Source organism: Delphinus delphis, chromosome 5, assembly GCF_949987515.2.
Source record: "Delphinus delphis chromosome 5, mDelDel1.2, whole genome shotgun sequence".
Taxonomy (NCBI): domain Eukaryota; kingdom Metazoa; phylum Chordata; class Mammalia; order Artiodactyla; family Delphinidae; genus Delphinus; species Delphinus delphis.
The window spans coordinates 102,856,407-102,873,034 of NC_082687.1; the positions used below are offsets into that span (position 1 = coordinate 102,856,407).

Genomic DNA, 16,628 nt, shown 5'->3' on the forward strand with positions numbered 1-16,628 from the left:
TGGTCTCAGCTGGCAAAAGGCCACTGAGCCAGGTGGAGCATCTGCTTCCAGGGACTGGTCGGGGCTTCCAGGGCCTGGGCAGCTGAGCTTCCATTAGTTTGAGAAGTGCACTGTGGGGCTTGTCCTATTTTGGCCAAAGATCCGAGCAGGGGTGATTTTTCCAAAAGGTCTTTTCAATAGCATTTGACAAAGTTTTGCAGGATAAAAAGCCCCTGGTGCGAAAGGAGTTTGAGGAGGTGAATTTTCTATCTGCTTCCTCTCTTAAAGAAATAAAAACATTTAAAAGCACATTTAAGCTACCTTTGGAGCCCTTGAAGACATTACATTTTAACCATCGAACACTGCACATGTTATGTTTAATAATATTATTAACAGTAACTGTACATGATTTTATGGTTTTAGATCCTGTTCCTTTAATCCAGGACTTCTCAACCTCAGCTCTGTTGACACTTGATGACTACTGACCTCAATTCTTTGATGTGGGGACAGTCCTGTGCATGGTAATATGTTTAGCAGAATCTGTGACCTTTATTCATTAGCTATCAGTAGCACCTCCATAGCTGTGACGCCAGAAATGACCCTGGGCATTGCCACTTGTTCCCTGGCAAGCAGATCACCCCCAGTGGAGAACCATTGCTCTAATCCTTGCTCATCACATTTTCCTGAGGTACTTATTATTATTATTATTATTATTATTATTATTATTATTATTCCCAAGCTCTTGCAGCTCTTAATTGGAAGATGAAGGACTTGAACTCTCTTCTTCCATCCACTGGATTCTGGGCTCTTTCGAAAACTCAAATTTCATGAAAACTCGAAATCAAGCAATCCCACGGGAATCAGGGCCCTCTGTCCATTTCACTTGGTTCTCCATCAAAGGAAATTTCAGCCAGGTGGAAAAGGGTGACGGATACTGACATATCAATCTCAACCAATAAAAGATAGGAGCGTTGGTTTTCAGTCAGCCAAGGGAGACACGCAGACCCTGACAGATCGCCCCGAGTGTATACAAGCCCGTTGCCCCGAGCAGTAAAGCACGTGCTCTTACTGGTCTGCTCAGACTTAGCTCATTTAAAGACCCATCTTTACTTTCCCTTCAATCGGTTTTCTCTAGTAAAAAAGAGGTACCCTAATTTTTCTTTTTTTTCAAATTTTAAATGGCTTTATTAAAGGCTGTTAATATAAAGGTGCCCTAATTTGTTATGTGAATATTTATCGGCCTTACGTGAAATGAGGCTGTGTGTAAACTTGAAAATTATAAATAGGACCTAATGTTCTGTTTTAGAATAAATGATGGTGGTGGTGGTGGTGGTGGTGGTGGTGGTGGTGACATTCCCACCAACAGTGTAAGAGGGCTACCTTTTCTCCACACCCTCTCCAGCATTTGTTGTTTGTAGATTTTTTGATGATGTCCATTCTGACCGGTATGAGATGACATCTCATTGTAGTTTTGATTTGCATTTCTCTAATGATTAATGATGTTGAGCTCTGAGCACGTTTAAGGTAGGAAGATGATGTTCGGTAGGTTAGGTATGTTAAATGCATTTTTGACTTTTAGGATATTTTCGACTTACAAGGGGTTTATTGGGATGTGTATATATATGTGTGTGTTTGTGTATGTATATATATATATGTAAGTGTATCTATGTTTATATGTGTGTGTATATATATATTAAAAAACACATACCTAAGTCCCATGGCTTAACCTACACAAATCGTGGCTCTAGGAGTCTAGAGAGGAAGATACCAGCATAAATGGTGAATTCTCTGAGACTACCATGGCTACAAGGGATGAAAACAAAAAGAAAACAGCTTCAGTGAAATGGAAACTTACTGCAGGACTCATGTAGCCACAGGAAGTGCTGGAATGCAATGTGATCCCAAAGTAACTGGGACGGGGGCCAGGAACCTTGCCTGAACTCACTCCTTCCTTCTTCCAGTGATTTGTTTTTCTCTGCACATCAAAGTCATTTTCTTTTACTGTAAACCAGTTCTTTCTACACACTGAGCTCCAGAGTCTCCCAGCTCTGCCACCAAACTCAAGAAAGTAGATAAAACAGGGAGATGAGGAAAGTCAAGAAGGAGAATGCTTTCCTGATCTCAAATTCGAGTACCCCAGGGAATGACTCTGATTGGTCAGGTGCTAGTCCCTGGACCAATCAAATCTGGCCATTGGAGAACTCTGACTGGTGCTGATTGGGTCATGTGTCTGCCCTTAGGCCAATCAATAGCTGTGAGAGGGAGGTAAGATTTATAAAGTCACTAGAAAGGCAAAATGACGGTGGTCCACTCCACTTGGAAAGTAAGGACGATAGCGTAGGGTAAATGGAGCCCAGGAGAGGAAAGAATAGGGAGTGACAGATGTTGAGGTCTGGGGAAGGTTAATAAAGAAATGGCAGGTGGTCCCTCTTGGCTTTCTGTCTGACCTCCTCCCTTCCTCTGGGCAGGTAGAACGTGGTACCTGTACATGGATAGGACGGGGGAATAGGGGACAGGGAGAGCTGGCTGCCCAGGCATGGAAGTACCAGCCCCAAAGTGGACACCATTTCAGGTCCCTTGGCCGTCAAAGAGTTCATCTCAATCTGCAGCCCCAGGGTTTTCCCATGGTTACTCTCTGGCCCAGAATTGGACTGAGGCCATTATTCACCCACAGACCAGTGTCTGAATCTCCAGAACCCCTCTCTGAACCTAAAGAGGCCAAACTCCCTACAACAGCAAAGGTCTGTTTCCTGTTCATGGCAGGTTAGCTGGGGGGTGCTGCTGCCGTGTCACCATCCCCAGCATTCCAGGACGCAGACTGAAGGAGCATCTCTGGAACATGGCCGTGAGACTGACAGAGGGAAAGAGACTTCGGGAGGGTCTTGCATCGGCAATGCTCCAGCCTGATGGTAGCGTTTCTGCTCACACTCATGGGCCAGAACTGGTCACATGGCCGAACCCAGCCCCAGAGGAGCCAGGAGGTGCAATCTTGCTACGTGCCGAGAGGGGCAAATCAGAATGTTTGGTGAACACCGTTAGTGGCTCCCTGTCCATCAGGCCCCCAACCCACAGAAGTGAGGACCCAGCAAGTCTCATCCTTAAGCCAGCTCAGACGTAAAAGGTCAGCCCCACCTCTAAATCTAGAGAGAAATCTACTAGTGCCATTGCATAGGGAGGATCACTTAGCTGGGAAGGAGCCAGGGCTCCCCTCTGAAAAGCTGTGTGACCTACCACCAGTTCCTCATCCTCTCTCATCCTTTTCTCACCCTCAGAATGGGTGCTGTTAATTCTTATCTGGAAGGGTGGGTGTAGGTATTAAATGAGGAGGTGCTGAGTGAGGATGAACTCATCGAATCTCAACCCCTATCACTCAGAAACCAGGGCTGCCATCCCTTCAATTTTCCCAGAGCTCATCCATTTGCAGAGGGGTATATAGAGAGGACGCTCAGTAAAATAATCCCCTACAATTTGCTATATCACACCCATGCCATAGCTGACGCCATCCTAAGACTCCCTCAGATAGGTTTTGCTTCAGGCAAAGCCGATAAAATGGACAGAATTGTAATGCTTCTGGCCAAAGGCTGTTACTGAATTTGTGAGATAAGTATTGCATACAAGGTGGTCTTCCCAATAAGTGATGAGGTTTGAAAGCGGAACAGCCAGTTATACTGAGTTTTTACTTAAGGAAGAGACACCTCATGGGAGAGCAGAAACATGTATCGGTCAGAGTTGCAGAGGAAACACTCCAAGGATAATTTATTTTCAAAGGACACTTTACAAAGGTGTGGCTGTAAGGGCGTCATAGAAGCTTGTGCAGTGAACTGGGGCTTCGGAGAAGGCAAGGTGTTCCCACCCGGTGGGTGACAGAGAGGAGGAGAGGGAGGTCGTCCAGGGAGAAGGCTACCTTGATTGGAGCAGCAACCTTCCAATGTTCCCAGCAGCCCCAGGTGACAGTGCAGGAAAGGGGCTGGGGACCTGATGCCCAAACTTGACTGCCCTTACTCCTTCTGATTTCTGCCAGGGCTCCCCATGGGCCAAGCCCAGCTGGAAGCCCAAAGAGCTTGAGGGCTTTTGATACAATTCCTACAAGTCGGACTCCCAAGCTGGAGAGCAGGCGGGGAGTGGGGCAGGGTGGACCTGGGGGACGATGGAAGATGGATGATGGAGGTCCAGGGGGCTTCTAAGAATTGAAGGAGTGTCCCATGAGAGAGAAATTAGAATCAGCTGAATAATTCCGGGAAGCACAACAAAGGCCAACGGGGAGGAGCTCTCAGGCAGCAGATTTCTCAGTTGAAATTCTACATGAAGGAAAAGTTTCTAAGGATTTAAGCAGTTCCCACATGAAATGGGCTATCTTGAGAGGTGGGCAGTGGAGTTTGGGTTAAGACTGGCTGGCTCTCTGCTAGGGATGCTAGAGGCGGGATTCTTGCAGTGTACAAACAATTAGACCAGGTGACTGTTTGCTTTCTTCTCTTCAGTATCCACCCCCTGTCCCCAAACAGACAACCATTCTTCAATTTGGAGTGTTCCCTTTCAGAACTTTCTGGTAACTTCGACTCTGATTTTTATTAACCATAGAGAAGCAGTGTACATAACAGCTACAAGCACAGCCTCTGGAATCAGACTGCCTGGTTTTGAATCCTGATCCATGCTAGCTTTGTGACCTTGGGCCTCACACTACTGCCTCAGTTTCCTCATCTGTAAACTGGGGTATTAAAACCTACTCCATATGAAGGATTGTTGTAAAGACCAGTGAGTTAACAGATGTTAAGCACTTAACAGCCCCCCTACACAATCAGTCAGCACTGCCCAAGTGTTTGCTAGTAATATTAATTTTGCACAGAATTATCAGACCAATACAGTACTGTATCAATTAAGTGCCATGTCAGACATCATTTTGCCTGAATTCTTTAACGAACTCTTACGCATACACACAAAATAACAACCTATCAACTCCCTTGGCCACAAGAGAAACAGCTCCATGCATGTTGACTCAGGCAAATTGTTGTCCACGAGGGCTGTGAGCTCGCCAGTTCTAATGGTCATCCAATTTTTGTCCAGCTAAGACATCCTTTTACTCCATTTAATTGGGACTGGCATCCTTCCCCCCTCGGTGTGTTGAGACAGAGCCTGCCAACCTGTGCAAACAGGCTGCTGATGAGGGGTGGAAACCTGGCTGGGCATTTATCCCTGCATTCACCCGCCCGGCCTTCCAACACACATTGACTGTGCACCAGCCCCAGGCTGGTCGCTGTGCCGGCTGCCGTGCAGCCACAGATGGCTTTCGGTGTCCCTTGCCCAGAGGAGGGGAGACCAGTAACCAGGCTGGAGACCCAGTTCCAGTTGCCATTTCCATGCCCAGCCTTCCCTGGTTTATAGGCCCCTCTGGACCCCACCATGACTTGTGGGGCTGGATTCCCTCCCCGTGAGCCTATTGTCCTGTTTCACCCATTTCTGGGTCCTGACTCTCAGCCACTCCGTGTGTACCCCCTTCCAGTACCCTCCTCTTCTCCAGGTCTTCAGCCTTGATCCCCCAGAACGAGGCCTGCAGAACCATCTGTGGGGGCCTCCTTGCTGGGAGACATTCATCAGAACTGTGGCAGGAAGTTAAGCTTTACTTACTGATCCTCAGTTTCTCCATCTGTGAAATGGGGGTGTCCCCACACTGCCATCATCATCATAAAAATCGCTGCCCTTTATAAAGTGCCTGTTACAGGGCAGACGGATACTACGCGTTAGTTCATCTTCTCCTTTGAAGAGGTGGTGCTGTGGCCATATCACAGGTAAGGAAACAGGGGCTTCAGGAAGCTGGGTAAGTTCCCCCAGGCCCCTCAGCCAGTCACGGCAAAGGTGGGATCCTGATCCAATTCTGTACAGCTCCAAATCCTGCCTTCTCCCACCGTGCCACACTGTCACTCCACGATTCCACACAGTCCAGGAGACATATAACCCGTGAAATGACATGAATAAGTGTGACGGCGCTTGAAAGGTTTCCCATTTTTAAAGCACACAGCACAAAGGAAAGCTGGTCATCACCCTGGAACGGGAGGCCTAGGGTTTGATGCTGCAGATCAATGTTGGTACGAAACTGACTCCATCCTCGGGGTGTGAAATAGCTTGATTTGAAATTGTTTGATTGCTAACCGTTTTATTTTAGTCCTATGTAGTGCTTTGCCTTTGAAAAATGCCTCCAGCCCAAATTATTACAAATTTTAATGTGTTCTGTTCTTGTTAATCAAGGGTCTCCGCCACAGAGCACTTCCTTCTGGAATCTAATGCTTGAGTTTGGAACGTTGAGAGCATTCGCATCCATCACTCAGAATTCTGGTCACAAAGCTGACAGTTAATTTGATAAAGTGGCTGAGAAAATGAAATGTTCCTGCCATCATGGAGATAACTAGGCAATCTGCGTCCGTAGACTTGGGCTATGTCTAGTAAGATATGTAAAATCCTTTTTCGTTTCCTCCTGAATTATAGATAACTAGGCTCTGGGCTAGTCGTGGAAGTGAGCTCTCGGGGCCAACCATATGGTTTCATATCATTGTCTTGGTTCGTGGGTTCCTACTTGAGCAAACTGAGACTTTCTAATTCCTTCAGAGTGTGGAAAAATCATTCCATGCTACCTTCCTTCCATATCCAGATCGAAAGGCATAAGAGTCAGTGGAAAGGGCAGGGGTCTTGGAGACAGACAGCCCTGGGTTTGAATGTAGCCTCCCAAAGTTACACGGCTAGTAAGTGGCAGACCCAGGGATAGAACCAGACAGTCTGGCTCCAAACCCAGGCCTTGAATGCCAAGCCATACTGCTTCCTTCCAGCAAAGACTTCATCCCAGTGAATGTTCACTGTTTGCTCTCTGTCCTGCTCCCCAGCCCCTTCAACTGTGAGCCTAGAACATAGAACCTGGCACACGGATAGTGCTGGTAAAAAGAATGAGTGGAAGGATAGAAATGTGAATGGGTGGGTGGGCATTGAGCAGATGGGAGGGTGGCAGTGATGAATGGAAATATGGGAGTAGATGGATGATTGGATGGGCAGAAGGGTGGTGGATGGATGGATAGACGGGTGGATGGATACTAGATGAACAGGTGATGTGAGGTAGCTGTGTGGGTGGATGGGTAAATAGGGGGTCTATGGGGGGAATCAATGGATGGGTGGATAGTGAATAGATGAAATGGATGGTAAGTGGATACTTGGATGATGAGTAGAAGGGAAGATGGAGGGATGTATTGATGGATGGATGGATAATGAATGGTTGAGGTAAATAGATAGGTATCTGTGTAGAGGTACATGTGTGAGTAGGTGAATAAGTAAGTGAGTAAGGGGAGGTCAGTTAGGTGAGTAGGGGTGGACAGGTGGGGGTGGGGTGGGACAGATGGACATATGGATGGATGATGGTTGGATGGATGGGGTAGATGAATAGGGTAAGCAAATGAATGAATATATGGATAGGCGGATAGAAAGTGAATGGGTGGGTGGATGGTGGCTGGATGCTAAATGGTTGGTAGTAGGTGGGAATGCAGATGTAGTGGGAAGAATGCAGGCTTTGGAGCCTCCCAAAACTAGATTCGAATCCAGTTGTGTAAGCCCGTGGATGGATGGGTGGATGTCTAGAGAGGGGTCCATCCTTCTGGATTCTGCCTTCTCATCTCACACTGCACCTGGTGGTAAGTTGCGAGGCACATGACTCACACCTCATTTAGACACCACTCTAGGCCTCCAGTACCCATGGTCATAGTATTCTTATGAACACTTATGACCCTCCATAGAGGAGGGGAGACTTGAAACAGCTGGTTCTACTCTTTTTTTAAAAAAATATTTTATTCCTTTATTTTGGCTGTGTTGGGTCTTCGTTGCTGTGCGCAGGCTTTCTCTAGTTGAGGTGAGCGGGGGCTACTCTTCATTGCGGTGTGTGGGCTTCTTACTGCGGTGGCTTCTCTTGTTGCAGAGCACGGGCTCTAGGCGCACAGGCTTCAGTAGTTGTGGCTCATGGGCTTAGTTGCTTCACGGCATGTGGGATCTTCCCGGACTAGAGTTTGAACCCGTGTCCCCTGCATTGGCAGGTGGATTCTTAACCGCTGCGCCACCAGGGAAGCCCCTGGTTCTACTCTTTGAAATAGCTCTGGCCAGAAGGAGGAGCTGAAGTGGCTGAAACTATCCAGCTCCAGAAAGAACTCTGGTCCACCATGCAGTATTGTTTTTACTTTCCGTGACTTACCTCACTGGTGTCCCTTCATTTCAAACCTCCTCCCTCCCTCCCTCCAGCTTCACACATTCCAGACCAATCCTTAAAGCCCAGCTCAAAGGCTGCCTCCTGCAGGAAGCCTCCTTGATCTACACAAGATTTCAGAATCCATCTCTTCCTCATCAGGGCTGTCTCATCCCTTTGCTCCACTCTTTATTATGCAGTCTTTGAAGCTTTATTTTGCGTTATAATCAGGGAAGTTCAGAAATCTAGAGATAGTAATGCTTTCTATGCTATGTTTAGGCATTTAAAAGAAAATCTTAATGGCATTCATCTTTATCTTGCAATTTACCCAGAGAATTGTGGGGCTTCACAGATTGTGAACCAAACAGCAATGTCCTACTTTGGAAGTAAAAGCATTTCCCTTTCACTCTCATAGATTTCTTAGTCACTTGAGTGTTCCCTAGTTCCGATCTGATTTTCTCTCCAGAGGTGTCTGAGAGTCTCTGAATGTAGGAGAGGGAATAAAGGGCCAGGGGAGCAAGATTGCCAGGCAATCCCAGCGTTGCTGAGGAAGTCTGACCACCTCCCTTCCTCATCCTAGGCTCTCCCCTCCCTGCTCACTTTGGCCTCTAGATCCAGTGCCTCTGGGCCTCTGGGCCCTGAGCCCTCATCCACTAGGATGATGTATTTTATCCTGACTACCTTTCCCAGTTGTCCTATCTGGAGGGCTGCAAGCCTCAGAGGCAGAGGCACTGGGCACCTGGTCCTAGTCCCTGCAAGTAGACAAAGGACAGGAGGTTGGGCTTCCCTGGTGGCGCAGTGGTTGAGAGTCCGCCTGCCGATGCAGGGGACACGGGTTCGTGCCCCGGTCCGGGAAGATCCCACATGCCGCGGAGCGGCTGGGCCCGTGAGCCATGGCCACTGAGCCTGCACGTCCGGAGCCTGTGCTCCGCAACGGGGAGAGGCCACAACAGCGAGAGGCCTGCGTACCGAAAAAAAAAAAAAAAAAAAAAGGACAGGAGGCAGTAGCTCCAAGTTCACTGTCTTATAAACGACTTTGTTGCTGCTGGTATTTCACATTGCCTGAAGGACTTGCTCAAATACTGGCATGGTTCCAAACACTAGGCATCTCTGCCAAACACACACAAACACACACACACACACAGCATTCCCACCATGCAAACACATATACAAGGCATCCCTACCTTGTGCACACACACAACACACATACGCACACATGACATCCCCACCATACACACACACACAACTGTGATCCATCCGAGGCCACGAGCTGTGTTGTATTCATCCAAGGATCACCCACAGTGCCCTGCACGTGACAAGTACATACAGATGTTTGTTGGGTGAAACAACTCTTTCATTTAAATCAGGCAATAGGTCTGCCTCTGTTTGACAGAACATACTAATGTACAAGGTACATTTCAGCTGAAACCTGTGTCTTTCCAAACAAGGTAGAACTGTAGTTATATTATTTCCAGCCCTGTACTAGATATTTCACACACATTCTCTCTGGTTCCCCTTAGCCACCTGCCAAGGGAGTGATGTAGTCCCCAGTGATAGGAAAACTGAGGCTCAGAAGATAAGCAGCTTGACCCTTTGATCCAAGTGGCTGATGTTGAGATCCAGGGTTTGAGCTGAGTTCTTCCCTATTCTCAAACTTCTCGCTGCTTCCTTAAATGTCTTGGTTTCATTTTTTGCCTGCACGGTCCACACGGAGTGACAGATGTGGGGTAGTGCATGAACCTGCAATTGAAGATCAGAAAGAGAAGTGTGCTGACGTCTTCAATCATGTGGAAGGTGACCAGGTGACCAGCTGTTAGGAGATGCAGTGTACATAGTCCTGCTTCCTCAATATAAATTGGTGTAGCCATTATGGAAAACAGTATGGAGGTTCCTTAAAAACCTAAAAATGGGGGCTTCCCTGGTGGCGCAGTGGTTGAGAGCCCGCCTGCCGATGCAGGGGACACGGGTTCGTGCCCCGGTCCAGGAAGATCCCACATCCCACGGAGCAGCTGGGCCCGTGGGCCACGGCCGCTGAGCCTGTGCATCCGGAGCCTGTGCTCTGCAACGGGAGAAGCCAGAACAGTGAGAGGCCCGCGTACCGCAAAAAAAAAAAAACTAAAATGGTGTTGCTATGTGATACAGCAATCCCACTCCTGGGCATATATCTGGGGAAAACTCTAATTCGAAAAGATACACGCACCCCCATGTTTGTGCAGCACTATTAACAATAGCCAAGACATGGAAGCAACCTAAATGTCCATCAACAGATGAATGGATAAAGAAGTTGTGTTACATATATACAATGGAATATTACTCAGCCATAAAAAAGAATGAAATAATACCATTTGCAACAACATGGATGAACCTAGAGACTATCATACTTAGTGAAGTAAGTCAGAGAAAGACAAATACCATATGATATCACTTATATGCAAAATCTAAAATATGATACAGGGGCTTCCCTGGTGGTGTAGTGGTTGGGAGTCCGCCTGCCAATGCAGGGGACGCGGGTTCAAGCCCTGGTCCAGGAAGATCCCACATACCGCAGAGCAACTAAGCCTGTGCGCCGCAACTACTGAGCCTGCGCTCTAGAGCCCGCGAGCCACAACTACTGAAGCCCGTGCGCCTAGAGCCCGTGCTCCGCAACGAGAGAAGCCACCGCAATGAGAAGTCCATGCACCGCAATGAAGAGTAGCCCCCGCTTGCCGCAACTAGAGAAAGCCCACGCACAGCAACGAAGACCCAACGCAGCCAAAAATAAATAAATTAAATAAATAAATTTTTAAAAAATATATGATACAAATGAACTAATTTACAAAACAGAGACAGGCCCACAGACCTAGAAGACAAATTTATGGTTACCAAAGGGTGAAGGGAGGGAGGAGGAATAAACTAGGAGTTTGGGATTAGCAGTTGTAAACTACTATAAATAAAATAAACAACAAGGTCCTACTGTATAGCACAGGGAACTATATTCCATATCCTGTAATAAACCATAATGGAAAAGAATATGTAAAGAGTAGATAGGTAGATGGTTAGATAGAGATATATATAGATATAGAGCTGAGTCACTGCTGTACACCTGAAACTAACACAACATTGTAAGTCAACTATACTTCAAGAAAAAAAAATTTTTTAACATCTTTATTGGAGTATAATTGCTTTACAATGGTGTGTTAGTTTCTGCTTTATAACAAAGTGAATCAGTTATACATATACATATGTTCCCATCTCTCTTCCCTCTTGCGTCTCCCTCCCTCCCACCCTCCCTATCCCACCCCTCCAGGTGGTCACAAAGCACAGAGCTGATCTCCCTGTGCTATGCGGCTGCTTCCCACTAGCTATCTACCTTATGTTTGGTAGTGTATATATGTCCATACCACTCTCTTGCTTTGTCACAGCTTACCCTTCCCCCTCCCCATATCCTCAAGTCCATTCTCTAGTAGGTCTGTGTCTTTATTCCTGTCTTACCCCTAGGTTCTTCATGACATTTTTTTCCCTTAAATTCTATATATATGTGTTAGCATAAAAAAAAATTGTGCTCCCTTAACACAGTTTGTCATAGGGTGGTTTGTAAGTCTGGGTGCTCATCTGTTCAGATATTTCTTTGTGGGACAATTTGATCACTGTCCCTCTTCCCCATCAGGTGATAAGCTTGATGAGGACAGAGAACCTAACTGCTTTGCTCGCCAGGGTTTCCTCTGCTCCCTGGCATGGTGACTGGTCCATCAGTGGGCATTCACTACACATACATGCGCGAATAATGTGTGGGACACGCCCCTTTACCTACTGTGTGAACTTAGGCAAATTATGTACATGATCTCCTGTGGACTTCACAAGGAGCCGTGATGTAGGTATTACTATCTCCATTTTACAGATAGAGAAACCGAGGTTCTGGGTATTGAGTAACTTCAGATCCACACCTGAGCTGGGTGTGGATCCCAGCCTGCCAGGCTCCAGACACAGCATTCTCGCCCCCTCAGGGGTTGTGCTTCCCCAGGCCAGCGCGACATGCAGGCTCCTCGGTCGCCCTGCTTCCCCAGCCGTGTCCCTGGACATCCCCCGCTCCACATCACTAACTTGGGTCTCTGCTGTGCTTGTCTGCAGGCTGAGGAAGCAGCAAGGGCAGAGCGGCCAGCTCTTGGACACAGAAGGCCGAGCCGGGAGCCAGGCCCAGAGCAAGCTCCAGGACGGGTGTAACAACAACATCCTGGCTCACGCCTGCTCCCGCAGTTGCAGCAGCTAAGCCACCACCTGTGGCTTCCAGCGGGACTGCACACACCTCTGCCCTGCCCACCAAAAGCCCCTCTCTGTGCCACGATGGTCCCTGCCTCACCTCTAATAACATCAGAAGCAGAGAAGGAACCCTGGGCTCGGAGCTGGGGAGCCTGGGTTCTGGTCCCAGCTGCCCGGCTGATACCTGCTTGACTGTGGACAAGCCTTGCCCTTTCTGTGCCTCAGTTTTCCTCATCTGCCAAAGGGGTTAAACAGCTCTCTGCCCCACCTCTAATTACAAGGTTATTCAAAGAATCCAATTGGGTAGCGGACATGCAAAACCTTTATAAAGTTGTTCACGTGGGCAAAATAAAACCTTAATATTTGAAGTGCACTCCCCTCCCCCAAAGCAATTAGACCAACACAACTTTGCAATTCGGTCCATCCTGACTCTTAAGACAGTACTTTCGAAAATGCAGCCCTCAAACATCTGATGTGTTAGCCCAGCCTATGGAAACACCATTCCCGAATCCTGGAGCTAAGCCGGAAGTGTCTTCTTTTGCCTTCTCTGTCAGGCCAGTCTTTCTGACCTTCTAAGATGGCTCTCCACCATCTCCACCTTTAATTTCAGTAGGTCTCCACTCCCACCCCACCCCTGGTGCTGGGATGGCCCGTAGATGCCCATTCAGAAGGTCAAGTCACTGACCGTCAGTCTCTCCTATAGAGTATCAGCAGAGTTCCTCCCAAAACCCAGTCCCACAGCAGAACTCTGAGTCGCCGTCCCCTTCCAAGTTTTCTTTCCTGAAAAGGGGTTATGTCATCTCATCGGCATTGTCTTAAAGAGGGTCTCCAACTGCCATCCAGGAGGCTGCTCCACCTGATAAATTAGGAAGCACAGGTGGTTAGAAAGTGTAGGAGGACGGTGGGCTCACACAAAGAGCAAACTACTTTATGGTCTGTCCAGGGAGCACTTTGTCTTTGAAGTGGGAGATGCTGTAGCATAGGGGATACAGCTTGGACTTGGAACAAGGACTGTGTCCAGAATCCAGCCCTGCTGTTTACTAACCAGAAGACCTCAGGCAAATCACGTAATCCCTTGAGTGTCAGTTTCCTCGTTTTAAAACGAGGATAATAAAACTAACGCTTGGGTTAAAAAAGATCCTGTGTGTGATATACCCAGCACACAGTACTCTGTGAATGGTAGCCGGTTTGGGTCTGCATTATCATCAGCATCATTTAAAGAAACTTTCCTGTTTCATTCATTTGGCAGTCAGTTCTCTGTAGAAACAAGCCTGGTGTTTAAGATTCTTTGAACTTTTCATCCTGGAGTCTCTGATATCTGTACATTCCTCTGAAAGTTCAATTGTGTTTTTATTTTGCATCCAACTTTCACTTTTTACCTCATAAATCAATCCTTGGGACTGTCAATGCCATCTCTTAGATTTCTTAAGAGACATTTTAGTGTATTATGTGGTTGTATATTTTTATTTGAAAAAAGGAAAGAAATGATTATTGTTTTCCTCCTTCAAACCCAGGCTATTTCTAGATGGTGTTGCCCACGTGTCCACTTGTCTTGCACACTTTTCATTCGTTGATTCCCGTTGGCACCATCCTGTCCCCTCCAGGAAATAACGGGGCTGCTTCTCTCTTCACTGTGACCCTGGCAGCACTTAGGGCCCCTCACTGGGTTGAGTTCATGAATTAGGGGCGGGAGCTGGAAGTAGCTCAAGATGCTGGATTTCCTGGCTCTGTTCAAGTTAGCCTTGTTCGTTGTTCAGAATAAACTATTTCTTGGCCATTCCTTCCTACAACTTTGTTCTTATTCAGGGTTGGGTTGGATGGGCAATGTCCCCTCAAAGACAAGTTTAATGAGGAACATAGAGACTGGGGGTGGGGAGGTGGGAAGGATTTCAAGTCAGTGATGTGTTTACTTTGCCCACAGAATAAAACCAAACTTGGCAATTCAAGGCTCAATCAGCTTGATCACAATTCATGTTATCATCATCACCATCATCAGCAGCATCATCATCATCACCATCATCATCATCACCATCACCATCACCATAATCATCACCATCATCATCACCATCATCACCATCATCATCAGCATCATCATCATCACCATCACCATCATCATCACCATCATCACCATCATCATCAGCATCATCATCATCACCATCACCATCATCACCATCATCATCATCACCATCATCATCATAACCATCATCATCACCATAATCATCACCATCATCATCATCACCATCATCATCACCATCATCACCATCATCATCAGCATCATCATCATCACCATCATCATCACCATCATCCTCATCACCATCATCATCATAACCATCATCATCACCATCATCACCATCATCATTGCCATCTTATCATTATTTAAAAAAATACAGAAGATTCTCCACCTAAAGAAAAACACTCTTAAAATCTCAAATTACTGCTCAAACCTTTATATAGCACACACATGGATGCAAATGAACAGTAACTGCTCTACTGTACAGATTCTAACTTAACTTGCTGCCTCCCTGCTTTTGCCCACCCTGCCTTCCCTACCCAGGATGCCTTTCAACTCCCATCTCTACGTGTTAAAATACGTGCCTCTCATGGGCCAATTCCACCTTTCCCATGATGCCTTCTGGGTCTCATGGCAACCCTAACCCAAGCCAGTGTAATCTCCTCCACACACCCTCTCACGCATTTTCTGTGACTTTCTTGCAGCTCTGATTGCTGCCAACTGCACAACAGGGTTACTTTCACCCATGGTTCATCCTCAAGCTCCTATGAGAGGTCTGATTCTTGTGCCTATCTCCTCTCACCCTCCATCTTCCGGTCCTAACAGCGCCTGTTTCACAGGAGGTAATCAATAATTTGGAATGAATGAGATAAATGCAAGCCCAACACAAACTCTCCAAGTGGGTGAAGCTTGCTTTTTGGCAGCCTCCTGTCTGGTCCCACTGCCACCTCCCCTGCTTTTTTTTTTCTCTCTTGGTCCCAGTGGTTTCCCAGAGGCTGCCTCCCCCTGAACCACCAATGAGGTACCCAGTCCCCACCCCCAATCCCCTTAAGAGCATATCTCCTCAGTCTCAAGTTCCAAATGAGTTTTCCCTTCTCCCTCATCCAAACCCCCATTCCCAGAGTACAGAGCCCCAGGCCAGTTGTTGGGAAAGCAGTCCGATCAGAGAAACATGTATCCAAGCAAGAATTCGCATTAGGAATCACCTTATGATTTGGGATTCAGGCACAGAGGGACAAGCTGTAAATTGGTAACACTGACAGGGCTTTCCCACCTCCACTGAGATATAACTTGGGCTTCTCGTGCCAGTAAGTAAAAATAGGTCACGTTTATAGTAATAGTAACGCCAAGCTGCATGCTCTGAGTCCCTTCCCACTTACTGGCAGAAGGTACAGTATATTGTCCGAAATCCTCCCCAAATTTGCCTGAGTGACCACAGCATAATTTCCTGTTAGCCAGAAGGGCCCCCTCCCCACCACTGGGGAGAAGGGGATCCCCTATGAATCCTCAGTGCCTACGGCTGTTGTCATTCTGCTGTGTTGACCATCCTGGTTCCTGGCCACCATGAGCCGTGACCCTCACCTACAGGCTTCTGCCAGAACACCAGCTGCACCCTTTTTCTTTCTCTCCAGCCTCTAGAGACACAGCCTGGACTTCTTAAAATCAGCTCTTCTAGTGCTGGTTCCAACGCAAAGCTCTTGAGCTGTAGGCAACTCAGTTCTTGCCTTTATGCCTCCTCCCCTCACCTTCTCAAAATACACGATGTGGCTGGTCCTGGGACGGTCCTGTGCAGGGACACACTGACCCTGGGGCCCCTGCCTCCTGGTGCTCCCTGGCCCCCTTGCCAGGGCTTATCTCTCAGCTTTCTTCAGGGACCCCTGTCCATCAGACTCACCTCTACTCCCGTCATGGGTTGGTCCGCTTCCCTTTCCGGGGTCCTCGGCCCACAGAGAAATCAGCTCTTGAGGCAGGCAGCAGCTTCCATGTGCTGAAGTCTCCAGCGATGGCTGGGAGGCTGCTCCCCACTGGACACACTGGTCCTCTCTGGGGTGGGTATGAGCCCATCCAGTCTGATACTGGCCCAGCGAGAGCTGGCTCTGCAGTGGGAGATTTGGCTTCAAATCATGGCTCCACCATTCACTGTGTGGCCCCACTGGGAGGCTCTCAGCAAGTGTCTACATCTCTGAGTGTCAGTTT

The 16,628-nt window shown here is 47.5% G+C and overlaps 1 protein-coding gene across 3 annotated transcripts in view; it reads left to right on the forward strand.

The window, feature by feature from the left end:
* STK32B (serine/threonine kinase 32B) overlaps positions 1-14,192 on the forward strand; it is a 342,630-nt gene extending 328,438 nt beyond the window's left edge. For 2 of the 3 annotated variants that reach the window (XM_060011802.1, XM_060011805.1), the window contains exon 12: positions 12,293-14,192. In XM_060011802.1, coding sequence (XP_059867785.1) covers positions 12,293-12,431 — 139 coding nt within the window. In that variant the 3' untranslated portion in view covers positions 12,432-14,192. Of the gene's footprint in view, positions 1-402; positions 478-12,292 lie in introns of those variants that run through there. The other variant, XM_060011803.1, reaches the window with a different exon arrangement.
* The last annotated feature ends 2,436 nt before the right edge of the window (positions 14,193-16,628 follow it).